This window comes from Podospora pseudocomata, chromosome 4 (assembly GCF_035222375.1).
Source record: "Podospora pseudocomata strain CBS 415.72m chromosome 4, whole genome shotgun sequence".
NCBI lineage: Eukaryota > Fungi > Ascomycota > Sordariomycetes > Sordariales > Podosporaceae > Podospora > Podospora pseudocomata.
In genome coordinates, this window is record NC_085888.1 from 1885122 (window position 1) to 1911571 (window position 26450).

The following is a 26450-nucleotide window of genomic DNA, read 5'->3' on the forward strand; positions in this document are numbered from 1 at the left end:
TAGGTGTATGTATTAGATCTGCCATATACTTCTCAACAGCCCCAGTACCCTCGCACAACACCCTCATTGTCAAGTAGTAAGGGTATTGGCGCTGCCACCTACCCACCCCTCAAAGCCCCGAGTTCGATTCGAAGTAAAACGCGAAGGTTTTCGTAGCCAGGTCATCTTCCTCAGAATATTGTCGGGGTTGCCTGGTGAGCTTGGTTGTTTCGTTGATCTTCCAAAGATTGACTACCTTACGTCTTGATCCTTTACTTTTTCTCAGCCGTCTACCTATGTGTCTATTTTGCCGGTTTTGTCGAATCGACGCAAGAGAGAATGGGGAGAGTTGTCAAAGAGGAACGAAAAGCAAATCTTGTAAAGGTAGATGGAAAGGGCAATAGTCTGTTTTCTATACTTTGCGGTGCAACCTATTTGCAGAAAATGGATCACCTCCACTTCTCATTCAGCAATTCACCGCTGTTATGTCTTATGTAGTAATCGTGCTTTGTATTTCATCTACCTACCCGTCCTGTTAACCCCCAACTCCTTCCCAGGCTCCGACTCGACATCCCCATCATCATACGGATCAAACCCCATCCTCCTCTTTGCCTGATCCTTTATCCTCCGCGCCATCTCACCCGCATAGCCAGTGGTGGTGGTGTTTTGCAAGAAATGCATCGTAAAGTCATCCGGGATCGCCAAGTGGGAGACCTGCTGGGACTCTTGGAGGCTCGTGAGCCGTATCAGCATCTCCAGCAGCGACAGGGAAGACGTGACGGCGTCAAACGGAGACCTTGGCATATCTTGTTGTTGTGATGATGGGTTTCTTCTCTCAATGTCGCGACTTGTTTGGCGGATGGGAGATCCGGCAGGGGAGTCAGAGTGGAGCGAGATTTGTCTAAACTGCCGCATCAGGTTGGTGTCGGCCGAGAGGCTATTGTTGGCAAGGTGGTGGTTGTCGGCTGAGAAACCTCTTTGGGGCGAGCCAATACTGCTGTCTTCTTCGTCTGCTGTCTCTGAGCCCGAATCATCGCCGTCGTCATCCATGTAGACCTCCAGAGCCAACCACTCGGGGTCAAGGTGAGGCGGTAAATTCGTCGAGTTTGAGTGATTTTGACCGTCAGACCGATCTGGTGACAGATGGCTCTCTTCCCACAACTGACGATCAATCTCGTCTTGGTCGTCAGACTCGTCATCCGAATACCCATGGTTGACGATGCCTGACTGAGCAGACGCTTGCTGCGGCATTTCGTGTGGGGAGACCATTCTGAGGTCTCGTTTCAGCAACAAGACTGGATTGTTGTATCCATTCTCTGCGTCGCCGATGTTGAGTATGACCCCGGTGTCTGTGTAGAAGATCTTGGAGAACTGATGGATCGGTATGGCCTCGCGAATGCCTGCCATCCTTACACCCTCAAACTCCTTAGGCTTGAAGCCATGTTCCTTGTCGTCGTGCATACGTCCATCGTCCAGATCTTCAATGATCTCCAAGTGGTAACTGTATCCATTGGCCGGTCCATTAAACCCTGCCTTGTGGTTATGGCCATGCAGGGTGCAGTACCCATGCAGGGAATCAAATGTACAGCCCATGGGTGTCCGCAAGAGACGTACCCTGGCCTTGTGCATGACTTCTTGCCAGATTGGCTTCCTGTCGGACTCTCCTATCCCGTAGGGAACCTCATTTGAGTTTTCTGTGCCATTTCCCCCATCGGCTGATCTACTTCCTGAGGATTCGACAAGTTGTAGGGCCGAAGGCGAGCCATTCTTGGCCACGTTTCCATTTCGCTCCTGGTGCTTATCGTTCTGTGTTTCAACTTGGGAGTGGCCGACAAAGAGCATATACAAGGTCAGTGTGAACGACGGGCCAACCTGAATCGGCTGCGTCCCGTTAAAGTGCAAATCCCCAAAAGAAACCAAGGTGCTAGCTTGCATGAGTCTCGATGGAGAAAAGGTAGCCTCGCGAGGGTTCATGGGCGTCGACATATTCTCACCAGAGGCAGTGATGGCCAGCTGGATGAAGGGAATATCTCGGTCGATCCTGTCCAGTAGGCGTTTGATATCGCTGAGTATCATGGTCAGTTCGGCATGGTGAGCCTCTGTCATCCGAGGACGGCGGCCGTCCCCAGAGGCTTCCTCCTCGGCGGCGGCATTCTGAAGACGCTTCCCAAGACGGACAATTTCTCGGTGTAACGAAGATGCTAATGGTTGGGCTGCATCGAGAAATGAGTTTCCACGGCCAGACCTGGCGACAGGGTATTAGTGAGGGCACGTGTGAAAGTGACTCCTCGAGTAAGGGAGGATCTCTTGGCTGACATACTTGAGAAGGATCAGGTCGATGGCAGGGGACACAATCTGTGAGTCGAATATGAGTCAAACTAGTCTTGTGTAACAGAGAGATAGAGAGAGAGGTGCCTGGGAGATCCAACCTTGATTTTTGTGCTGAGGAGCTTTTGCAGAGATTTGAGCTCTGCATAGACCGGCTTATCATCGACCGTCGTGAGTAGGCGGGCGCATTGCTGGACGGCATACTTGGACGTGAGGGCAATCCCGGATTTGATGGCGAAGTTGACCGTCTGGTATCCGAGGTTGGCTAAAAGTGCGTCCATCGTCTCTCACTGTCCATTGCTTCATTTGAAAGAAGTAAACATTAATTAATTCTATGGCTGCTACTAGACTCGATCCATGCTCTGGTCAGGCAGAACTCCAGAAGGCCCCCGTCAGGCAGCTTGTTTTACTCTTCTGGCTGCGGTGAACCGTCTGCCGCTTAGAATTGTTGTTTAGTCGCACTGTGCGGAAGTTGTTGGAACAGCCCCCTGTAACCAGTTCCAATCTTTGTGGATAAGGCCCAGGAACCGCAAGGACAATGCCGATAAGAGTGGGGCTAACAGTGCGAGCGATCAGCCATCTCACTGTCCACCTAACTCGAACCCTCTTCCCCGCCGTGGCCGCCACAATCAACCAGGCAATGGTGGGGCAGCGACCAGCAAATCTTCCCGACTTCTTCTCCTTCGATCACCTGAAGAAGCCTTCTTGACTCACAGGTGTCCCATCAGGTACGGCGCAAGCCCATTTTGTTCTCGAGAAGACTCATCAGAGAATCCAGAAGCTAACTCGGTTCTAGTCACGAGGCGTTGTCGCAGAGCCCAGCGCAGTCCGAATTCGCATTTTGTCGCAGTTTAAAAAAAGTTGGCGCCCGCGACCCCGCCAATCTCCCTAGACACCACGAGACCCAGAAGCCCTTTCGTAGAACACCGCTGAACCACGGTCAAAATGTCCAACAACGTTCAAGAATCGTGGGAGGATGATGCCTCCGCCCACGACGAGAACCTGGCGCGCCAGACTCAGCAAATGAACCTCAACCAGCAGGGTGGTTTCCGCCCCGGTGCTGCCTCTTTCCAGCCAACAGCCCAGACCTTTCAGCCTGGCCAGGGCTACGGTGGTTACAACCAGTATAACCAGCAGCAGCAATACTATGGCGGCCAAGGCCAGGGCTACTATGGTCAATATGGCCAGCAAGGGCAAGGCTACGGGCAGGGGTACGGTGGTGTTTACGGTCAAAACCAGGGCGGCTACAACCAGGGACAAGGTTACGGTCAATGGCAAGGCTACCAGCAGCAACAGCAGCAACAACAATACCAGTACCAGCCTCAGCAACAGCAGAACCAGCAACAGGCCCCCAAGCCTACACCCACCATCGTAAAGAGGCCAGCTCAGCCAGCCCTGGGCGAAGCTTCCAAGCCAGCGCCCGCCAAGGACATCGGTGCAAAGGTATTGAGCATTGGAGGCGACGCGAAGCCCAAGGCCAAGGTACTCTCGATCGGCAATCCTGCGCCCGCTAAAGACGAGGCGCCCAAGGCCAAGGTGCTTTCGATTGGCAACCCTGCGCCCGCGAAGGAGGAGCCCAAGACGGAGGAGACGAAGAAGCAGGAGGCGAAGAATGAGGGCACCGCCCAGGCGGCTCAGAAGGTTGCTGCGGCCAAGGCGGTAGAGAAGACAGATTCTCAGGCGGCTAGCGGAAAGACTTCGCCAGCTCCCTCTTCTGGCCGTTCCAGCCCGTCCCGCGCCGCGGCCGCCAAGGCTGCTGCTCGCGACGCCGATGCTGTCGAGAAGGAGCAGAGCGCCGATGTCGATGACGAGACTCTCAAGGAAGTCTACGGAAAGGAGCACGTCAACATCATCTTCATCGGTCACGTCGATGCTGGCAAGAGTACTCTTGGTGGTGCCATTCTCTACGTCACCGGCATGGTTGACCAGAGAACACTCGACAAGTATAAGAGAGACGCCAAGGAGATGGGCCGTGAGACCTGGTATCTCTCCTGGGCTCTTGATTTGACCAACGAAGAACGTTCCAAGGGCAAGACCGTCGAGGTTGGCCGTGGTTTCTTCGAGACAGACAAGCGCAGATACAGTATCTTGGATGCTCCCGGCCACAAGACCTATGTCCCCAACATGATCGGTGGTGCTTCGCAGGCCGATGTTGGTATTCTCGTCATTTCTGCCCGCAAGGGTGAGTACGAGACCGGTTTCGAGAAGGGCGGTCAGACCAGAGAGCACGCCATGTTGGCCAAGACTCAGGGTGTGAACAAGCTCATTGTTGCCATCAACAAGATGGACGACCCTACTGTCAACTGGTCCCACGAGCGTTACCTCGAGTGCACCACCAAGCTCCAGCAATTCTTGAAGGGCACTGGCTACAACCTTAAGACGGATGTCTTCTTCATGCCCATTGCTGCTCAGCAGACCATGGGTATCAAGGACCGCGTGCCGAAGGACGTCTGCCCCTGGTATGACGGGCCCTCGCTTCTCGAGTACCTTGATAACATGAAGGCTCTGGAGCGCAAGATCAACGCGCCTTTCATGATGGCCGTTGCCGGCAAGTACCGTGACATGGGCACCATGATCGAGGGTAAGATCGAGGCCGGTGTGGTCAAGAAGGGCATGAGCGTCATCATGATGCCCAACAGGCAGTCGGTCGACATTGCGGCCGTCTACGGCGAGACGGAAGACGAAGTGAACCTCGCCCAGTGCGGTGACCAGGTTCGTCTCCGTCTCCGCGGCATTGAAGAGGAAGAGATCATGCCCGGTTTCGTCCTCTGCTCGCCCAAGCGCTTGGTGCACAACGTTGCCCAGTTCGAGGCCCAGATCCGCATTCTTGACCTCAAGAGCATTCTCACTGCCGGCTTCAACTGTGTGCTGCACGTCCACGCTGCCATTGAGGAGGTCACTTTTGCGGCTCTGCTGCACAAGCTGCAGAAGGGTACCAACAGGAAGAGCAAGGTGCCGCCATCCCATGCCAAGAAGGGTGACAGCATCATTGCCCGTCTGCAGGTGACTGGCGGTGCTGGGTCGGTGTGCGTGGAGAGGTTTGAGGATTACCCCCAGATGGGTCGTTTCACTCTGCGTGATCAGGTATGTTTTTGAGCCCTTCTGATTATACGGTGTTTAACTGTCGCTGATATGTCTATAGGGTCAAACCATTGCAATTGGCAAGATCACCAAGCTCATTACCGAGGATACTGCTTAAACTGGGAACGAAAAGAAAAATACGGATGAATCCTGTCTTGTTGTGAGCAGGGCGTAGTGGATGCTGGTTTTGGGTTCAAGTGGTATAACTCTATGAATTATGTCAAGGCTAGCTTCTATGATAGATTTGGCCTTTTTTTTTTTTTTTGGGAATGCGAAAAGTGCTTTTGTTCGATCATATATGCTCAACTGTGTGCGAGACTGCCGCATGTTTTTTATGAAGGGATATAGACGGGCATACGGGATAGGGATAGGGATCTAGCGTGGAGGACGAAGCAGGGGTTGTTCCGTTGGTATGATGGTATTGATGATTAATGCTAAGGATGTCGATACAGCTGGAGGGTTGTTACATGTTAGGGTTACAGAGATATATATAAGGCAGGCAGTACGGATTCTTTTCTTCTAATGCACTTTGTTGAGTGGCAATCGTGAAGAGCGCGGGGCAATGGTGTGTATGTGAGGTATGTTTGAAGGCGGGGCTCGTCCCATCTCGGGTGTGGACTCGGGGTGCTTGTGCATTGCATATTGACGACTACACTTAAGGGAAAAAGTGGCAAGAGGATTGGAAATCAGAAATTGATCGCTGAGGTTTTGAAAAGGAGAACGGAAAAGGGGAACCGAAAGGTGAGTGAGTCACTAGGATAGATAGATATCTGCCTGCCTGGTTTGGACTGGAGGCAGGCATGACGGTAGGACTTGAACCCCGCTTGGCGAACCTCATCGTCCATCAATATCTCAACTTGACGTTTGTTTTCACGACATTTTTGTTTGTGGACTTAACTTACATTCAAAAGCTCATAGATTGTCATTTCACAATGTCAACCACCACACCACCCCCAGCTCCGGCGGCTCCAGCAGCAACAACGGCACCGAATGCCGCTGCCGCCGCCAACCCAGACCCGGTATCCCAACTCTTCTCCGTCAAAGGCATCGTAGCCCTCATCACAGGAGGCGGCACCGGTATCCTACCTATCTCCACCCTCCCTTACTCATGTGACCATGTATTAACCAACCCTCATAGGAATCGGCCTCATCCTCACCCGCACCCTCGCCCTCGGGGGCGCATCAAGGATCTACATCCTCGGCCGCCGGCTTCCCGTTCTTCAATCCGCCGCGACGTCTGTCAACGCCCTCGTCGGCAAGAACGTAGTAATCCCTCTATACTGCGACATCACCTCTCGCATCTCCATCTCGTCCACCGTTTCTGTCATCTCCTCCGACCTAGGCTACATCAACCTCCTGATCTGCAACGCTGGCATCGGCGGCCCGCAAGTCCTCCTTTCTTCCACCACCCCGAACTCCCTGGAAGAGTTCCAACAACAGCAGATGGACACCGTGGCTGGCTGGGAGGAAACAATGAGGGCAAACGTGACAGGGGTGTGGTTCACGGCCATGGGGTTCTTGTCGCTGTTGGAAAAAGGGAATCATACGGAATGGGGAAAGGGGGGTGTGAGCTCTCAGGTTATTGTTATGAGTTCAATTGCTGGGTTTAATAAAAAGGCACCCGGGGGTTGGGCGTATGGGGCGAGCAAGGCGGCGGCTACGCATGTGGGTAAGATGTTGAGTGGGTTGGTTACTGAGTGGGGGATGAGGGCCAATGTTGTTTGTCCGGGGTGTGAGTTTTACCTTGGCCACCTGGTGTTGGGGAGATTGGGCCGCTGACAGGAAATAGTGTTCCCGAGTGAGATGGCGGCGCCGATTGTGGAAGCAGCTGGGGGTTCGATGACGGGGGGTGGGGTGATTCCCCTGGATAAGAGCGTTGTTCCTTTGGGGAGGATGGGGGATGAGAAGGATATGGCGGGGCAGATTTTGTATTTGGCTTCGAGGGCGGGGGCGTATTGTAATGGGAATGTGGTTTTGGTTGATGGGGGGAGGTTGGGGACTTTTCCCAGTGCTGGGTATTAGGGGGGATACCTCGGGGGGTGTCGTGGGTGCATGTTGATAGAACTCTGGGGTATATATGTGGGTAGGTAGGTGATGGTGGTGGGAGCGTATATTGTCATGAGAAGACAGGATGGTGGGACTCTGCTTGAATTGGTCTCAAAAACTGTCTTTCAAAGCCTTGCCCCCAAATCTGTAGTTGACGTATGTGGTTAAAGCTCGCTGTTACACAACTCAGGTGATGAGCAAAGCAAGATAGTGAGAATATGTCTCAACGTCTTTACATATGCACAGTTTTCCACACAGCTTTCACGCCCCGCCCTCCCCTCGAAGACACCAACGTCAGCCCTATAGCTACACAGCCCAATCAAGATAGGGGTTCGCATGTAACTTGGGTGATGTCGTGGACCCCTGAACCCTTGATCTTCTTCCCTCCCGTTAGATCTCCGCTCCCGTTCTATCCCCGCCCTGCCCGGCTGGCCGGACACCTACCCATCACCGGCATAATCGGACACCCGGTGACGAATCTTGTGCCTCTTTTTGGGTACTGCTGTGTGGTGTAGATGTACTAAATACCTACTCATATAACTGTTGAGAATTGTACCTGCCGAAGAAGCCTCACCTCTCAGGGGGGGGGAATGTAGTCCGGTAGCACAAGCTTTTCAGAGTCCCTTCTTTTATGCCTATTTTGGTAGGGTTTTTCTTTTTTTTTCTTGGGCCGGAGCCCGGAGCTGACGAGAGACATTCATAGTCTTGATGTATATACTCCCCAATGTTCAACATCACTCAGGGTGGGTTGTCCGGGAAGTTCGGTCTAGAGGTCCGGTCGCGGTGGTTTGTTCTGTTGTTGAACCTCTCATCTTAGCCATCACAATACAATTCCTGGTGTTATTTTTTTGTTGAAGATTCTTGGCGACCCTACCAGTCTTCAACCGAAACCCACAGACCGCCTCCTGCCCTGTGCGCTAGAAGTACAGAGAATGCGGGTCAGCTTTTGCGGGTGACGTCACACCCTCTTAGGTAAGCCGATGGATGAAACGCCGTTTCTGGTGTGAAAGGTTGAGAGCCAAACCGACCCGATAGGAACTGGGCCAACAAACAATGGGCTTTTGGTATCAAAGGAGCTCCTGGAAGGAAATACGATAGGAGTTAGGAGATTTCGCGCGACGGGGGAACGGATAAGTGATCCCGTTGCGTTTGGCAGGATGGACATCTTTATCGATCAAGCACGAGGCGCGAAATGGCGAAGCGCTAGACAGGAAGGACTCCGCAATCTGCCCGCAAGGGAAACCAACCGAGCGGGGGACCCACCTCACTCCCGGCGATTCGGGGCCCCGCGTTTTTGTGTGTGTGGGTGTGTGTGATGGAGACGACCCCGGCAGTGTGGGAGGGTCCGGAGATGCGGGTGACTATTATCAAAAGGGTCCACTGTTGAGGTTCTGAATAAGAGATTTGAGGAAGGTTTATAATTGAGGGTGTTCTAGTGGCTGTGTGGGAGATATCCACTGGCTGGTTTTGATAGTTGTAGCGTGGTGGTCGTGGGTAGTTGAGTCTTGTGTTGGTGGGGTTGCATGTGCCAGAGGAGGAAGACGTCAACATCGAAAGTGCTGATCAGCAGAGGGGGAGCTCACTGCTCAATGGGTTGTCGTCAAACATCTGAAGATGAGAAAGGAGGGGTAAACGCCATGGCAGTCGGCAGGAACAGGAACCATTCATCTTCAAATGGTGGTGTCCTCCTGCCTGCCGACCTTCCCATTCTTCCCCTCTTCTGCCCTCCATCTCGAGGGAGAGCTGTTGTCCTACCAGCTCCCGGTTCCCCAAATCGGGCATTCAGTGTATGTATACTCTTTTTTGATTCCACAAACTTTCTCATCCGGATGGGAGTTTGTGTAAGCTCCGATAAATGGAATGACGTTGGGGAGTCCGATGACGGGGGCGTATCAGATTGATATCAACCACCACAAAATATTTGATACGAACAGAAGAGATATCAAGAGACGGGTGCTGCCATATGTACCAGATAAATACCGAGAAACCCCGCTCTTGAATATAATGGTGGACGCGAATGCACACTCTCTCACAAGCCAGCCAGCCAGCCTGTGAGAAAGGCACGGCATCAGGATATGGTCACCTCGAAACGGGCCCAAGCACCGCGCCAGAAGAGAAGTCACAGATATCACAGTCTTTTCTTCTTTACATACAGAACGTGTGTACCTGAGGCAATGAATAATGGAAAGGTACCTGGTGCCAAAGTTTAAATCTGAGAAATAGGTCGACCAGGAAGCCACCGTCAAACACAAAACCCAAGGACCCCCTCACTTACACTGACTGGCAAGAAGCTCCTCCTCCCTTTCACTGACACAAGCACATCTGGACCGCCGCCGACGGGAGGGACGCCTTGGTTGCAGCCCAGACAGGCCACACCACACCACACACCGTTTACTTTCCGTCGTCGCTGCTGCTGCCATTTCATTCCATAAATACAAATTGCGACCGACCGACCGACCTACCAGCCATATCTTTTTCTCTTTAAAAAAGCTCGACTGAATCCCCCCCTCAGCCCGCAGCCTCCCCCCATCCTTTGTTCTTGACTCCTTTTTGCCCGAACACGACAAACAAGGAACACACATACACACACAACTCCCAGATCAAACTTCAATTTTTGACTATCCTAAGAAACTTGGCCTCCTTTTATCCTATCAATTGCTATACACATTAGAAACTCTTGATCCCCCATTTCCATTTCACCGCGACGTGTGCGGTCTCCTTGGCCACGGCATTCCCGGTTATCCCAACAAAAGAAAAACCCCATCATCCTAACCACCAAGTCCGTACGGCCGGCGTCCCGTTTCTGGAGTGCACACACGCGACGACCCCGCCGCTTCTACCTTAGCTCCCATTTTAGTACCTACCACTACGAGCTTGTTGTACCTCTGCTACCCTAGCTTCGCAGCTGTCACAGGACGAACCGAGCTACCCTCAGACCGAAAGCTTCTGCTTTCTTGTCGTCACGGGACTTTCTAGCGACCGAAGATCACAACGTTCTGTTTTTCTAGGGGAATTATACCGATACTTACTGTACCTTTCATCTCCAGGTAGGTTATTGCTTTCTTCACATGGCATCTTGTACAAGACTGGTTGGGACCCTGGGATATATTGCCGACCCCTACTCCCGCACTTACACATGGGATCGAGCTCCACCAAACCCGCGGCCCCGAGACGGCTCTAAAGTTTCCCGGGGCTTGATGCCGGACAGTCCCCCCTTCGTTTTCCGAGACTTTGGCCAACTCGATCCAAACAAAGTGACGAAAAGCCCGCGACCGCAAGCCCACCACGCCGAGCGCTTGTTGCCGACCAAAACCGGGGGCAGGGGGGGCCCCGCTCCCCTTCTTGGCGCCGTCAACAACTCACTTGAACCAAAACCACCATGACGGCACTGACGTCGGCTGGTCACCCCCCCTTCCCCCCATGCGTCCGGAGGACGAGTTGATTGCCGGATTCTTGCCCGGGTGGATTTTCTGCACATCTTACCAAAAAGAAGAACAAACCAGGTCGGCTAACTTGATGTGTGTGAAGAGTGTGTTGTTGTGCTTCGCGCTTTGAAAGGACTGCCTATTCGACCGTGTACGTTTACCGAATCGCGAGCTGCTTGCTCTACCACTTGCTTTGTGATATAATAAGTTGGGGTAAAAGGTTTCAACTTGGAAAGCAAAAACAAGAGCTGGTCAGCAACCCTTTTTTTCTCCTCCCCTTTCCTCAGCCACTCTCCCTCCCCATTGTTTTGGTTTATATTTGCCTGTTGTTGGTCTTTCGTCGTTTTTGAATACAACGCCGGCCGCCCGTCATGTCCTCATTCAAGCAAGAAGCTGAAGTTGGTCGGACTAGGGGACCCGAAGCAATGGGATCAATGAAGAACGACAACCTCCCCGCCGCCAGCGATTTCCTCCACACGCCCCTCGTCCGGGCGGCGCTTCCTTTTATCAATGGCGGCCTCAGCGGGATGGTTGCCACGACGGTGATTCAGCCCGTCGACATGATCAAGGTGCGCATCCAGCTTGCGGGCGAGGGTGTGGCTGGTGGACCGAAGCCGACGCCCATCTCGGTGACTCGCGACATCTTGGCCAGCGGAAAGGCGCTCGATTTGTATACCGGGCTCTCGGCCGGTCTGCTCAGACAGGCCGTGTACACGACCGCCCGCATTGGGTTTTTCGACACCTTTATGGGCAGCCTGTCGGCCCGGGCCAAGGCGAACGGAAAGCAGGTTGGCTTTTCGGAGCGTGCCACTGCTGGTTTGTCGGCCGGTGGTCTGGCTGCCATGCTGGGCAACCCGGCCGATCTGGCGTTGATCCGCATGCAGAGTGATGGGTTGAAGCCGGTGGCCGAAAGGAAGAATTACAAGTCTGTGATTGATGCCCTCACTTCGATTGCGAAGAGCGAGGGCGTTGGTGCTCTTTGGGCCGGTGCGGCTCCGACGGTGGTGCGTGCCATGGCGCTCAACTTTGGGCAGCTGGCTTTCTTCAGCGAGGCCAAGGCGCAGCTGAAGCAGCGGACGCAGTGGTCGGCCAATGCTCAGACTCTGACGGCCAGCGCAGTGGCTGGGTTCTTTGCTTCGTTTTTCTCCTTGCCGTTTGACTTTGTCAAGACGAGGTTGCAGAAGCAGTCGAGGGGGCCGGACGGGAAGCTGCCTTACAAGAGCATGGTGGATTGCTTTGCCAAGGTGGCGAAGCAGGAAGGGGTGATGAGGTTTTATAGAGGGTTTGGGACGTATTATGTGAGGATTGCGCCGCATGCGTAAGTGATTCGTCCCTGGGTGAAGATGACGGTCTTTTGAGACGATGCTGACTGGTGTGTTGTATAGGATGGTCACTTTGATTGTGGCTGATTACCTTGGGTGGCTGACCAAATAAGAGGGAGGGTGATGGGTGATGGGTGATGGGAGATGGATAATGGGGGATGCGGTTGTGGGTGTTGATTGCGTTGGTTTCCTATAAAATCATTGTCAGGGTGCATCAAGAGTTTTCTTTTTTTGTCTCTGGCGTTGCTTGGAATTTTCATGTTGGTTTTCTTGTATTGGAGGGTATCAGTTTTTTTTTTGGTTCTTTTTTTTTTCTTTTTTTTTTTTCCTGTTTTTATACTTAGGTATACCATGGGCCTTGGGTGTGAGTGTGAGAGAGACAAGGCTGTATATAGTTGGTTATTATTCACAATCCAATATTGAGCTGGTGTATGTAAATTACGAGAGATGTTGTTGGTGATGGGGTATGGTGATGTTTAATATTGGTGATGGTGAGATTGGAGATTGATAGATAGTGCACGGGCCACGTTCCCTTATTCGAGCCAAATTCTTTGCCGGTAAAACATCGGAGTTGATTGGATAAGGAAATGCAGGAACGGGACGTGCACGGGCTTCTTTGATGATCGGGGCAGGAGGTGCAACTGTGGGGAATCTCCAACCGAGCGAAGCTGCTGCTCCCTCCATGAATAAGTTTGGGTGGTTTTTGTTTCTTTTTTTGCCTGCACATTCCCACGCTCGGATTTGCTTCTTTCTTTCTTTTATGATTTTGGCGGGCTTAAGCATTGATTTGGCAGGCAGTTCTTTTATTCTTTTGTTGAGTGACAGTTTTGAAGCAGAAAATGTGAGCTTGAGGGAAAGCAAGCAAGCCAGCAAGCAAGCAAGCAGCAAAGCAAAAAACCTAAGTTATGGATCCAGATTGGAACGAGGTGAGTTTTTTTTCTTTTTTTTCCTCTCTTGTTATTGCGTGAGAGAGAGAGAGTGTGTGTGTTTGTTCTTGTTGTTGTTGTTGTCTTTTGATATTGAGCTGGGATATGGGTTGAAAGAAGGAAAGGGAAGAGTGGAGTTGAGTGTGGATGTTGCCCCGCCATGAAGTTGTTGCTGGCTGGGGGGGGAGGGAATCACGACTCGACTCTCGCGACCTGCACTTTTGGACGCGACGGGGGAAGAGAATATGTCTGGGGATTGAGAGAGAAAGGGACCAGATGGCTAATTACTTTTCCGACTGGACGCCACAGGTCAACCGCATCACCTACCCGGTGCCGATGCCGAATGATTTCAGGCATCCCACCACCCATCCGTCGGCGCATCCGCATTCGCATCATGGAGGTTTACATCAGGGGGTTGTCGGTCAGGTTTATGGAGGGGGGCCTCCTCCGCCGCCGGGGATAGGTGGAGGGGGGATTGTAGGGGGTGTTGGGGTGGTTGGTTTGCAGCCTGCTACCGCGCTGGCGTTTGATCCCCAGGCTGAGTTGTTGTGGGCTGGGGATTGGAAGGTAGGTTTATGCCGGAAGGGAAATAGAGGGGGGAAGAGGCTGACGGCTGGGATAGGGACGGGTGACTTCTTTTGCGAACCGAGAGCTCCGACGATACACGGCCTTCAAGATTCAGATCGACCCGACCGAGGGCCCAGTACAGCAGTTTCTGTTTCACGAAAAGGGGGTGATTGTGCTTGGGAGGAGGGTGGTGCATATGGCTATGAGGAGAGGCCCGGTCCTGTGGAATATACGGCATGAGGGGATGAAGGACTTGCGCTGCATGAGCTTTACGAGCAAAGGGGCGAGCGAGATTCTGGTGGCCGGGTGGCAGGACACCATGTTTGTTATCGACGTGGTCAAGGGAGAGGTCACAAAACAAGTGCCGGCGCCACACCACTACAAAATCATGAAGAGGGGAAGGTATATCTGTGCTGCGACCGAGACGGGGCGGATCGACATTGTGAACCCGACGACGTTCAAGGTGGAGAAGGAGTGGCAGGCGCATCAAAGCTACATCAACGATATGGATGCGTCGGGGGATTATATCGTCACTTGTGGGGGATCATACAAGCAGCAAGGGCCGGGTTCGTCAAGCAGGGTGCCGGATCCTTATGTCAATGTGTATGACTTGAGGAACATGACGTCGATACAACCGATGCCATTCCCTCCCTTGGCCGCATATGTGCGGCTGCATCCGAGGATGCTGACAACGACTATTGTTTCGTCGCAACAGGGGCAGATGCATGTGGTGGATATTATGAATCCAAACACCACGAATATCAGGTATGCGCATCTGCAGGCGTCGATCAACCTGTTCGAGATCGCGTCGTCAGGGAGAGCGCTGGTCATTGCGGACAATGACAGGAATATTGCGCTTTGGGGGTCGCCGTCGGACGGGATACAGTTTACTAACATCGGGGCGCCGATCACGTTTCCTGAACCCGAGGAGCCGGCGCCGCATGTTGACTGGAGTGTTGATGCTCCTTTGAGCACCGTGGGAATGCCATATTACTACGGGACAATGCTGTTCTCTGCCTGGCCGGCCGACATCATCTCAGATGCTGGCGCTCCACCACCACAGGTCGACCCGGCCTTGCTCGCCACCCTGAACAAGACAGAGTTTGGATACTTTGGTCCCAACAAAACAGGTCTTCGACGCAATCAGATCGAAGACACGCGGGCTTCCAAAGCATCCAACAAGTTGCAAGCACCAAAGTTCTTGAGCGAAAGAGCAAGAGATGGCCCGGTGACAGACAGTCATGTTGATCAGGAAACATTGGCCCAAGATGCCGCAGAGAGCCTGAAGCCGGAACCGCCACCCATCTACGGCACACTGGAGATCAAGTACAGCCGGTTTGGCGTTGACGATTTCGACTTTGGCTTCTTCAACAAGACAAAATATGCCGGTCTCGAGAATCAAATCCCGAACTCGTACGCCAATTCTTTGCTGCAGGTCATGAACTACACCCCTCTTATCCGCAACATGGCCCTTCAGCACGTCGCCACCTCGTGCGTCACAGACCTCTGCCTCCTGTGCGAGCTTGGGTTTGTCTTTGACATGCTCCAAAAGGCAGACGGCCTGACGTGTCATGCCACGAATCTTTTCAAAACTATTACTGGTAGAAGCGAATCACAGCCTCTGGACCTTCTCGAAGAAGATCTTCACAGCCACCGGGTATCTTCGACCACGGGCGGAGCTCAGCCAGGTCCTGCCCCCCATACGAGGGTACAGAACTTGTGCAGGTTTCTCATGGACAAGACGACCGTTGAGTACCAGAGCATTCAGCCCATCTCCACCGCGTTGGAGCGGACGCTGTTGAAGCTGCCCGACCCTCCAAGCCCGAAGGAATTGACGTCAAAACTACTAACCACCTCTGCGGTTGTCAGAATCAACTGCACAAACTGCCGGACGGAAACGGCAAGGTCGGGAGATGCTCAAGTCATTGATCTCATTTATCCCCCTCCAAGAACGGCGATTAGGAATGCCAGGGCGCCTCGGACGACGTTCTCCCAGGTGCTCAAGATGGGAGTGGAAAAGGAGCTGGGCACCAAGGGCTGGTGCGGCAACTGCAAGCGGTACCAGAGTTTGCAGCTGCGCAAGACTGTCGAGAGCGTTCCGGCGGTTCTGACCATCAACACTATGATTGTGCAGGAGAACCGCAAGCTCTGGGCCACGCCGGGGTGGCTGCCGGAGGAAATCGGCGTCATAGTGAGCGGCGGGCAGTTTTTCTGCTACGAAGGCGAGGACCTGAGAGTTCACTTGCAACGGGGCGCGCACGAGATCACGGTGTACTCGCTGATGGGCATGGTGGTGAACATTGAGCACCCGCCACCGCAGAAGCCGCACCTGGTAGCCATGGTCAACGTGGCGCACTCGGAGCCGACAGCGCCGGCGGAGAGCAAGTGGCACTTGTTCAATGACTTTTCCGTCAGGAGGGTGTCGAGCGCCGAGGCGCTGACGTTCAACGCGGCGTGGAAGCTGCCGAGCGTGTTGATGTACCAGATCAAGCAGGCGAACAACAAGAGCAACATGGAGTGGAGGACGAGGCTGGACACGTCGATTCTGTACAAGGACCTCGGGCCGCCGCCGCAGCAGCAGCAGCATTCGGACGAGAAAAAGACGTACCGGCTGCTGGACGAGGCGACGGAGAGGCCGGGGCCGGGGACGATTGTGGGGTTGGACACGGAGTATGTCTCGCTGAAGGACCAGGAGATCCAGATCAACTCCAACGGGGAGAAGGAGATGCTTCGGCCGATGTGGCTGGCGCTGGGTCGGGTGAGCGTGATCAGGGCGCGGGGGGAGAGGGAGGGGGAGGCGTTTATTGACGACTGGATCACCATCAGGGAGCCGGTGCACGATTATCTGACACAGTACTCTGGCATCACGGCCGGGGATCTGGACAGCAGGACGAGCAAGCACACGCTTGTGACGCTCAAGACGGCGTACAGGAAGATTTGGACGTTGCTGAACCTGGGGGTGACGTTCCTGGGGCATGGGTTGAGGCAGGATTTCAGGGTGATGAATATCCATGTGCCGAGGGCGCAGGTGATTGACACGGCCGTCATCTATCACTTGTCGGCCTGGAGGAGGGTGCTGAGCTTGAGTGTGCTGTCGAGGGTGGTGCTGAAGCAGAAGATTCAGCAGGGGCAGCATGATTCTGTGGAGGATGCGCAGGCTGCGTTGAGGTTGTATAAAAAGTATCAGGAGTACGTGGATGCCGGGTTGTGGGAGAGGGAGATTGAGCAGATTTACTTGAGGTGTAAGGCTATCGGGTTCAATGCCAAGTTTGAAGGGTCGGGGGATGGTATCATGGGAGGGGGAGGGATGGTGAAGAGGACGGATACGCCTCCTGTTGGGGGGGCTGTTGGGGCGGCGGATGGGGTGGCTGGGCCGACGACGCCTGTCCGTAAGGCGGCGGTGTTGGGGACGGCGGGGAGTGTTGGGATGGTGGGATCGGGAGGGTTCGGGAGTGGTGGTGGTGGTGGTGGTGCTTTTACGCCTACGAAGGGGGGCAGTACTGGGTCGCCTAGGAGATAGGCGACACTGGGCGATGAAGGGAAGGAGGGAAAGGCGGGTGGTCCGGAGGAGGAGAAGAGCGGTCCGGCGGTGGAGGAGAGCGGTGTTGGAAATCTGTATAGGGGGGTGAGGATACGGAGACGGAGGGAGAGCACTCTTGGGAGTGGGTTCTCTGACGATGATTACAGGCGAGTGAGGATACTGAGACGGAGGACGAATGCTCTTCAAAGCGGGTTGTCTTCTGATGGTTCAGAGGTTGGAGTAGATTGGGCGACAGTCACAGGTTAGGTAGACGAGCGAGTTGAATTGATGTAAGCGTTTGTGCATTAAACTCGGAGGGTAGTCTGCGTGACTGTGTAGTGGTTGAAATCCGATATGGCTATGAATTGCATCTCTTCCTTGAGGTATCATTCACACGAACCTATGGTTGCATTTTCAATAAGATGGCCTGTGACATCTGATAGGTCAACGGCATCTGCTGCAGGTGATGGGCAAGGGGAGAAGTATGAGATGTGATTCGCTGGGAATTCAAGACGGTTTAATTTGGAGGTGAAGGCTGGGGTGGCTTCTGCGGTAAGACGTTTTGGAAATTTATTAAAGGTCATCTTTCCTTTTCAAAATGGGCTCTCGAGCTCGTGATGGGGGTTTTCGGTTGACATCAACGCACATTTTCACGTCGTGCCAGCATTGCCATTGTTGATACGGCGCAGCAAAAGAAGTCACATAACCATTCACCAACTCAACGTCAAAATGGCATGGAACCACACCTCCACCGTGACGGCCTCGTCTCTACAGGTCCCCTTTTTAGGGAATCTCGTCGAGACTCTGTCCGTTACTGCTCTTGTCATTCTTTTTACGACCTATGCGATTCTATACTTTGCTCAGACGATTCCACTGTCAAAAAATGAACCGCCCATCATCCCTTCAAGGATCCCATTTCTGGGCCATGTGCTTGGGATGCTGTTTCAGGGGGGCAGATATGTGAAGAATTTGGGGTGAGTGTGGTGTTTTCTAGGTTCTGAGGAAAACGACGAGACTGTGCTATTTTGGCATATGCCTCGCAAGATTGCCTAAAGCACTGAATAATAGTCCAGACACCCGGTGGTCTGTTCTGAGGACGGATCGCCTCTCAGCAGCCATCTTCCAACCCCCAGGTCCACCTACCGTTCTCCCCTTTTTGTACTTTCAACATCTCTGTCCTTACAACCGTCTGATACATACTAACCCTTGCCGCTCCCTTCCAGCCTCCAAAACTCCCACCACCCAATCTTCACCCTCCCCATCCCCCTCTCCCGCATCTACATCATCACCTCGCCCACCCTCGCCCTCCCCCTCCAACGCCTCCCCCCCTCCACCCTCTCCTTCACCCCCCTCATCCCGAACATAACCAAGCGAGTCCTCGGTCTAAACCCCCACACCGTCGACGTCATCAGCCAGGCTATGGACCCCCTCCCAGGACAGCACATAGGCTTCCTAGCCGACATGGCCGACCTGGTAAAATCAACCCTCGCCCCCGGAGAAGAAATGAGCGCTCTCCTCTCCAGAATGGAGCACGAACTCAAATCGCTACTGAATGCTTACGTCCCCCCCCCTCCCTCCCAACGGGAAATCGATCTCCTCGCTTGGACAAGGAACCTCGTCGCCCTGGCCACAGCCCGCAGCCTCTACGGCGCGTCAAACCCGCTGGAGGGATTAGAGGGGTCATTCTGGGAATTCGACCACGGCCTCGGCGGGCTACTGGTCGGCATCTGTCCCCAGGTGACGGCGAGGAAGGCCTACCGCGGAAGGGAGAAACTGGTGCAGTCTTTTGCGGCCTGGCTCCGAAACGGAAAGCACAAAGAGGCAGACGTGGCACCCATCATCGCCAACCGGGTAGCCATGGCCGCGAAACACGGGTGGGAGCTACAAGAGATAGCCAGGTCCGAAGTGAGCTTCCTATTCGCCGGGATCGTCAACACCGCCACGACGAGCTTCTGGGGTGTACTGCAGACGTTCAACGACCCAAAACTCCTGGGGGGGTTAAGGGCAGAGTTGGCTGTTGATCCCAACAGCGAGACGATCGAGGCAAGGTTGAAGGATGCCAAGCTGCTCTTGGAGGCGGTGGTGAACGAGTGTTTGAGGCTTGGGAGCGACACTTACTCCACGAGGGTGGTGGTCCCAAAGGAGGGGGTCGAGGTTGAAGTCAAAGGAAAAGAGTACTGGTTTCAGGGGGGCGCGGTGGTGCAGATTTCGGGGGGGACGATACATGCCTCCAAGGAAAACTGGGGGGAGGACGCGAGGGAATTCAAACCGGAGAGGTTCTTGAAGGGGGTCAGCTTCAAGAACTTTAGGGCTTTTGGTGGGGGGCAGACGCTCTGTCCGGGGAGGAATTTTGCCCTTGCTGTTGTCAGGTTGTTGATTGCCATGGTGGTGACCAAGTTTGATATCGAGGTTGTAGGCGGGAAGATCCCGGAGAAGGAGGACGGGGTGCTGCCGGTGCATATCCTGGAGCCCAAGGAGAGGGTGATAGTCAAGGTAAGCGTGAGGGATAAGAGAGAGTTTGGGGATTTTGGAGCAACAGACAAGACGAGTAGGTGATGGGTATACCGCCACGCTGTGGACAGAAAAGAGAGCCCTTGCTAACCAGACAATGTGTCATGCATGTACCTCTCAAGTAACATACAAATTCACTCCACCCCCCACAGCAAACCCATGTTCTGTTTCCCCCAACCAATCTATTCCTTCCTGAAAGCGATGAGATGTCTAAAACCGCAGCGAACCAGGCCTCAAAAAGCCCCCCTAGAACCCCTCGATCCGACTCCCCACGCCCTTCTCCCCAGCAAACCTCACAATCTCCATCCCCACACTCAAATCCATCAGCCCCAAGCCCACACTCTTGTAAATGACATTCCCTTCCGCAAGCCACTTAGACAGTTTCCAGTGATCCTTATCCTGCTCCTCGCCCTTCTCCCCAACCTCTTGTTTGTTATTCTCCTTCTCATCCCTGTGATGCCGATGGTGACGGTGCTCGTGATAATCATTAAGCATCACCAGCTCGCCCAACCTATTTCCACATTAGCAGTGCTCCAACGATCACAAACAAAAAAACAAACATACTCAACCAACATCTCGGGCCTACACCCCGCCCGAATCAACTCCCCCGCCTCCTTCAACGCCCCATCCAACGTATCAACAACCACAACCCCCCCCTCCTCGGCATGCTTATGCCAATGCCAGTGATGCTTCCCCCCCACCCCGTGATGATGCCTCTTCAACGCCTGCTGTATCACCTCCTGCGGAATCTCCTGCATATCCGGCTTATAACTCCCAATAGCCACAATCAACCTCCCCTTCTGCCTCCCCTCATGACTGGTCAGAATCCCCCCATCCCACAGCGGTTTCGTGCTCGGAGTACAACAGATAATCACATCTGACTCCAGCAATTGCTCCTTCAGCAACCTCTCATACTCATTATGCGCCGGCGTCAAAACCGAAAACTGGGTGTTTTCCCAGCCTTCCTTCTCCCTGTTTGGACATGTCAAAAACGACTTGAGGAGGGAGGACACCGGTGGCGAGAACGACCGGGACAAAATGTTGACCTGGTGGATATGCTGCCCCAGCAAAAGCAAAGAGAGCCGGATATGCCAGTACGCCTGAGCACCAGTCCCAAAAACGGTAATGGTTTTCAAATGGGACGAGGGGTCTCGCTTCGAGATGAGCAGCAGGGAAGCCAACGCGGTGCGAAAGGCCGTCAGAGTAGAGGCGTGGAGGAATCCAAGGGGCGTGCCGTGAGGTGAGAACAACGTTATCGCGCCGGTGGGTTTGATGTTTTCCTTTGGGCGTGCGTCTTCATCCCCTTCGGCAGAAGGGGAGGTCAGCGTGACGACTGCATCGCATTAGCATAAACCCCCTGACAATTAGAACCAGGGGCTGGAATACCTTTCATCCCCGTCCCGACAGAGCTAGAACTCGGCATGAACAACGTCGTGGCCCCGGTGGCCTTGCTGTTTATCGACGTCCTCTCCGGCTGGTGGATCTCCGGGGCGGCGGTGACGGCAGCATTTTCTTTAGAGGGGACAGTCGTGGCGGTTGAATACTCGTGCAACGCCCCTCTCAAAACCCCCATAAACCTCTGGAGCTCTTCCTTGGTCAAGTTGGAGACCAGCCCCGAGATCTGGTCGTCGGTTAACACGGTGAGAGTCATTTCTCTCTCTCTCTCTCTCTCGGTGTCTGTCGATCAACTGCTATTCTTGGAAACTCAAACCCAACTATTCTGAAACCCCGAAGCACCCGGCGTCGGTGTGTCCGGAACAAAAGTCTTGCTCGGGAGAAAAGGCTGCAAGTGAACTTGGTCGGTGGAGGGATAGAGCCGGCTCGACCAGGTACAAGTGGAGGTCTTGGCGCCCTTTGACAGAAAGCTTGGCTCTGGCTTCGTTCAATGAAGTTCTCGTAGAGGAGTGGAATTTCTCGATGAATTGTGGTTGAATTTGAGTGTTTTGGCGCAGTATCAGAGCCGATTGGGCAAGTGATGATGATGATGATGACGATGATATCAAAGCAAAAAGAAAAACCCCAACTGCATAAATGCAATACCACCATCCTCCCGTGCCTTCGTCCTGATGTCAACCACACACAATCTCCACTTCTTCCCGTTCCCGCTTTCCCCACAAGTTGTTTCCGACGTCACCTCCTTGAAAGAAGCTGCTCGTCATCTTCAGTTGGGAAACTAGCAATAATCAGACGGCAGAAGCGGGTGCTACAAGCTCAGGCTCGGGCTCGGGCTCGGGCATGTCAGGGCGTTATTCTGCAAGGGGCATCAGTTATTAGCAGCCAGATCGACTTGAAGTTGGTCCCAAGCAGTCAAATCAACAGCAAATTCAAGAGCTCGACGCAAGACGCATGATACCTATCCCATCAACGGATACCAAAAACCATAAAAGCAGCTAAACTGACAAAAAGCAATGCATATAACAATATCAAATGAAGCTACCGTCCTAGCAATGCAGTCCATCCCATCCTAGTGCCAGCTCCTTTTCAACTCCCAATACCAATGAACCAAATAAACAAAAAAAACCAAACATCGCCATGAACGACGCCCCCAGAGACCTAAAAGCAAACTAAACACCACCAAACACCTCCTCATTTAACACTCATCTCCCCCCTCCCCCCCCTAAAAACAATCTGCGCATGCCTACCCCTGACCACATCCTCCTGCCCATCCAACCCCATTCCCCCCCTCCCCTTCGTCCCCAACCCCAAATCCCTAATCCTCCCACACCCAATCTCAAACAAACACCCATGCACCTGCAACCCCCGCTCCTCGATCGCCTCCCTCACCGTCACATTCGCCATCAAGACATTGACCCCCGCCTCAACATTCAACTCCGCAATCTTGGTCCCCCTAGCCCTCTCATCCTTCATCGCATCCAGCACCTCCTTATTAGCATACCTCACCGCCCTCAACGGCGCAAGCCACGTATCCAGCACCCCCCCAACCCTGGAGTCGCTCAGGGCAGCAGCGGCACCGCCGCAGGAAGTGTGCCCGCATAAAACGACATGCTTGACCTTGAGGTGGGCAACCGCGTATTCGATCACGGCCGAGGTGTTGATGTCGGTTGGGGCGATGATGTTGGCTATGTTGCGGTGGACGAAGACGTCGCCGGGTTGGAGGCCTAGGATTGTGGTTTCCGGGCAGCGGGAGTCGGAGCAGCCTAGCCAGACTGGTGGGAGTCTGTTAGCTTGGGGACTGTTTGAGAGAGGGGGAAATGGCTTACGGATCTGGGGTGTTTGCCCGTCTGCGAGCTTGGGGAAGAAGTGGGGGTTTTGGTGGGATTTGTACCCGGCCCAGGCGTTGTTGGAGCTGAGGGCGTAGAGGAAGTGGTCGTCTGGGTGGAGGGGCATGTTAGTTGGTTGCTTTTCAAGGATATGAAAAGGGAATATCGACGAGGTTTCACTTACCCTCCATCGTTTTATTCGTTGAAGATATATGTAAGTGATGTAAGTAAGTCGGTGGTGTACGAAGTAAGGTAGGTAGCTCCTGCTGTGCTACTGCTCAGAGAAAGAGACCGGAGAAAACAAGTCGAAACCTAAAAATCAGGAAGGATGGTTCCCAGAATATAAAACAAGAGTCCAGTTGGCAGCGCGCGATTTTTGTCGTGTAAGTCGGGTCGTCCGGGGATTGTGGTCAGGTACACAAAGTGTATGTTGGGGGGGTGGGCTGAGAGTGAAAGGTCCAAGTCAGGGAAGTCAGGTTCAAGTCAGACGATGGAATGAGGGGGGGAGGGGAGGGAAAGCAAAGGCCTTCCCACCCGGTATTTTTATATGTAGCCAACCGTCAAGTATAACCTTACCACTTCCCCCCTCTCCGTCGAATCAGTCCCCCTGCCCCCTAACTCGGATTAGCCTCCCTCTCTTCGTCGGGATGGACCGAACTCAGATCCCCCTTCCCCCTCTCCCCCTCCCCAAAAGTCCGTGTGATCGTGTCGCCAGCTTTAGCAGCCGCACCCGCAACTCGAGGTCACAGCTCGCCTGCCTTTTTCCCCCTGGCTCGGTTCATCCTAACCTTGCAAAAGGAAAGGGGGAGGGGAGGATTTTCCAAGCAAAGTAATACCCCCAGCTTTCAACCGCATCTGGCGCCAGCTCCCTCCTGCTGACCTTGTTCCCCCCAGTAAAACCATCCTTCCCAGTGTGTCATCGCTCCCTTTCAGCTCCCCCTCCTTCTCTCCGCCAGCGTAGCTCCATCCCACGTTCACCAATAAACCAGCCTTGTAGGTAACCGACCGATCCGGGGATAGAGGATACGCCGCACAGACCAAAAAATGGTTGAGTGCAACCATCCCATGGCCAGACAAGCCTCACTCCGCCATCCCGCGGGGGTTGCAAACAAGTCCCGAGCAGTTCGAACAGACCCCCTCTTGGCACTGTCAAGCTTAACCTCCTCCCCTCCAAATCTGAAATCGAACATGAAACTCTGCCATGTCCTCCATCATGGGCAAAGCACAACAACAGCATCTCCTTCTTTATCGCCAATTCCCCCTCCCCCGCAAAGTTGAAACATGAAGCTGCAGTCAAAGAGTCTTAAGCTATCCATTCCCCAGCCACCAGCTCCGTCATCACTCCAAGCATTTCCAAGCTTCCGGGAACAGGACGGGGTAAACTTTGACAGTTTTAGTCGAGGTCTAGAGATATCTACAGCAACTGATTGGACACAACGCGCTGAAACTCTATCCCTATTAACTGTTGGCCGAAGCACAATAAGAAAGGCTGGCTGAACCTGCCGTGCAGCCGGACATGTCACGGCAAAAAACAGAATGACGGACGCGGTGAGACACGGAGTTCATCCCGCGGGGGTCAGTTCCATGGAATACTTCTTCCCGGGTCTGTCGATCCTTCACTGGTGTTGCATAACATACACAGCTATCACGGCCAAGTCTTCGAAACACCAAACACTGAGCCAATCCTGCCGCCGAGAGCAGTCGCAGCCGGGACGTTACTAGTACCCAACTCTGTGATCCCCCACATCTGCGGCACCAGGAGCTCATTCACCCCCCTTCACCACCAAGGACCCAGCACAGTGAACAGTGTTTAGAAGACTTTCGCATTAAGGGGGGTATCAAGCAATCCATTCGTGTCCCATCCGAAGAAACAATTCATTATCCGCATCTTGGCGGAAGCAAGGCTGTTTATTTCACCCTGATCTGGTTTTTGGTAGTCCCGTACGCCATTCGTAAGTGCAACAACGCCCAATCGACCTTTTATGCTTCCTTAAACCTTGATGGCGTTGGCAAGAGCCTTCTCGCGCTTGGCGATACGTTGCTGGGCCTTGTAACCCATGATGCCACCACCCCACTTCTTGCGGGCATCCTCGTTCTTCTCGAGGTAACCCTCCTTGATGGCGGAGACGAGCTTGGAGAACTCGTTCTTGTCCTCGGAGCGGACCTCGGTAAGGGCGAGGACGGCAGCGGTCTAAATAGCAGTCAGAAAAGAGTTTGGTGAAAAAAAAAACAAAAAAAACATACCTTCTTGTGGACGACAGTGCCGAGTCTGGCCTTGCCCTTGATGATGGCATAGGGGACACCCATCTTGCGGCAGAGGGCGGGGAGGAAGATGACGAGCTCAATAGGGTCGACATCGTTGGGGATGAGGACAAGAGAAGCCTTCTTGTTCTCAATGAGGCCGACGACGTGGTTGAGACCGTACTTGACGGCGTAGGGCTTCTTGGAGACGTCCTCCTTCTTCTTGCCCTCCTTGATGGCGGTGGCCTCCTTGAGGAGACGCTCCTTCTTCTCGACCTTGGTCTCAGGGCGGTACTTGTTGAGGAGCTTGAAAGCCTGGGCAGCGGTGTTCTTGTCGAGAACCTGCTGGAACTGGGCGATCGCAGGGGGGACCTTCAGGCGGAGGTTGAGGATCTTCTTCTGGCGCTGGAGACGGATGTACTCGGGCCACTTGACCATGCGCGAGAGGTTGCGCTTGGGCTGGATGTCCTGGCCGATACCGAAGTTGCGAGAACGCTTCTCAAGGAGAGGGTTCTAACTGCGTGTCAGCGCGTTCAACAGGTTGTGATCGATTAAGACGGGACTAACCTTGGGGGCCTTCTTGCCAGCCTTTCCCTGGGGGAAGGGGGCGGGGGCGGTTCTCTTTCCAGACTTGGGAGGCTATCATTGAGAAGAAGACATCAGCTAATGTTCGACATTGACTGGTGGTCTTCTAGAACTCTAAAGAGCGGACGGGCGAGAGGCGTTCCCAGCCAAACACCACGATCCAGCTCAAGCCATATCATCACCTGCGGTCTTGCGACCAACAGGCGGAAATATCCATGCGACTCGATAAATCGAGCGCAGAATTGATAGCAGTAGCAGGTGAGCATCCGAAGATGGCACCGCCATGCCTATATCTCAACCAGCAAATATGCTTACCATTTTGTCGTTGGGCGTTGGCTCAGTACCGGGAGCTTGTCGATGAGAAGAAGTCTGGAGAAAAGAAATTTTGGCGGAGCTTGCAATAGAAAAAGAGGATTGTGGATTGATGAAAAAAAGCTCGGGCCACCAGTAGGGTTCAGTGGGGCAGATTGCTGAGAGCCAGTGCGCCAACCAAGTGTGGGGCAGCCGGTGGAAGATCTAGGCTCACCCCACCCGTAGACTGACCTTGGCATCAAGTTCGGGCCTTTGACTCAAGGTTGGAGTGAGAACTGGTAGTATGAGTTTGATACCCCAAGTTCGACCATTCACATATTCAGTTCTTGAAGGACTAGTCACTCAATACTAGAGCACAACACTTTAGGAACCCTTCCAGTTCAACA

General features: G+C 53.6%; 9 protein-coding genes across 9 annotated transcripts; 5 read left to right on the top strand and 4 right to left on the bottom strand.

The window, feature by feature from the left end:
• Nucleotides 1-467: 467 nt before the first annotated feature.
• YRB30 (Ran-specific GTPase-activating protein 30) lies at nt 468-2659 on the bottom strand. The gene is made up of 3 exons (XM_062890370.1): nt 2409-2659; nt 2300-2334; nt 468-2224 (listed from the first exon to the last, which is right to left on the bottom strand). Exons 1-3 carry the CDS (start codon nt 2586-2588, stop codon nt 499-501), a joined length of 1941 nt encoding a protein of 646 aa, XP_062743551.1. The 5' UTR covers nt 2589-2659; the 3' UTR covers nt 468-498.
• Nucleotides 2660-2784: 125 nt separating this feature from the next.
• SUP35 (translation termination factor GTPase eRF3) lies at nt 2785-5535 on the top strand (the record flags this gene model as incomplete). Its single annotated transcript, XM_062890369.1, has 3 exons — nt 2785-3035; nt 3104-5391; nt 5449-5535. Exons 2-3 carry the CDS (start codon nt 3253-3255, stop codon nt 5533-5535), a joined length of 2226 nt encoding a protein of 741 aa, XP_062743552.1. The 5' UTR covers nt 2785-3035; nt 3104-3252.
• Nucleotides 5536-6188: 653 nt separating this feature from the next.
• Nucleotides 6189-8273, top strand: QC762_409140 (uncharacterized protein; the record flags this gene model as incomplete). The annotated part of the gene is made up of 5 exons (XM_062890368.1): nt 6189-6194; nt 6300-6465; nt 6527-7057; nt 7178-8077; nt 8138-8273. The coding sequence occupies 4 exons, from the start codon at nt 6189-6191 to the stop codon at nt 7408-7410; spliced, it is 936 nt and encodes a 311-aa protein (XP_062743553.1). The 3' UTR covers nt 7411-8077; nt 8138-8273.
• Nucleotides 8274-9188: 915 nt separating this feature from the next.
• MIC33 (putative mitochondrial 2-oxoglutarate/malate carrier protein) lies at nt 9189-12293 on the top strand (the record flags this gene model as incomplete). Its single annotated transcript, XM_062890367.1, has 2 exons — nt 9189-12177; nt 12245-12293. Exons 1-2 carry the CDS (start codon nt 11231-11233, stop codon nt 12291-12293), a joined length of 996 nt encoding a protein of 331 aa, XP_062743554.1. The 5' UTR covers nt 9189-11230.
• A 793-nt stretch (nt 12294-13086) lies between these two features.
• PAN2 (poly(A)-specific ribonuclease) lies at nt 13087-17511 on the top strand (the record flags this gene model as incomplete). The annotated part of the gene is made up of 3 exons (XM_062890366.1): nt 13087-13107; nt 13417-13674; nt 13730-17511. 3 exons carry the CDS (start codon nt 13087-13089, stop codon nt 17192-17194), a joined length of 3744 nt encoding a protein of 1247 aa, XP_062743555.1. The 3' UTR covers nt 17195-17511.
• A 246-nt stretch (nt 17512-17757) lies between these two features.
• QC762_409110 (uncharacterized protein) lies at nt 17758-19864 on the top strand. Its single transcript, XM_062890365.1, has 2 exons — nt 17758-18168; nt 18418-19864. The coding sequence occupies exons 1-2, from the start codon at nt 17924-17926 to the stop codon at nt 19748-19750; spliced, it is 1578 nt and encodes a 525-aa protein (XP_062743556.1). The 5' UTR covers nt 17758-17923; the 3' UTR covers nt 19751-19864.
• On the bottom strand, nt 18474-21356 carry QC762_409100 (uncharacterized protein; the record flags this gene model as incomplete). Its single annotated transcript, XM_062890364.1, has 3 exons — nt 18474-20216; nt 20270-21038; nt 21092-21356. 3 exons carry the CDS (start codon nt 21354-21356, stop codon nt 19952-19954), a joined length of 1299 nt encoding a protein of 432 aa, XP_062743557.1. The 3' UTR covers nt 18474-19951.
• A 935-nt stretch (nt 21357-22291) lies between these two features.
• Nucleotides 22292-23499, bottom strand: QC762_409090 (uncharacterized protein; the record flags this gene model as incomplete). Its single annotated transcript, XM_062890363.1, has 3 exons — nt 23111-23499; nt 22927-23037; nt 22292-22872 (listed from the first exon to the last, which is right to left on the bottom strand). Exons 1-3 carry the CDS (start codon nt 23115-23117, stop codon nt 22292-22294), a joined length of 699 nt encoding a protein of 232 aa, XP_062743558.1. The 5' UTR covers nt 23118-23499.
• A 1240-nt stretch (nt 23500-24739) lies between these two features.
• rpl8 (60S ribosomal protein L8) lies at nt 24740-26257 on the bottom strand. The gene is made up of 4 exons (XM_062890362.1): nt 26068-26257; nt 25735-25806; nt 25171-25680; nt 24740-25117 (listed from the first exon to the last, which is right to left on the bottom strand). Exons 1-4 carry the CDS (start codon nt 26068-26070, stop codon nt 24917-24919), a joined length of 786 nt encoding a protein of 261 aa, XP_062743559.1. The 5' UTR covers nt 26071-26257; the 3' UTR covers nt 24740-24916.
• Between the last annotated feature and the right edge of the window lie 193 nt (nt 26258-26450).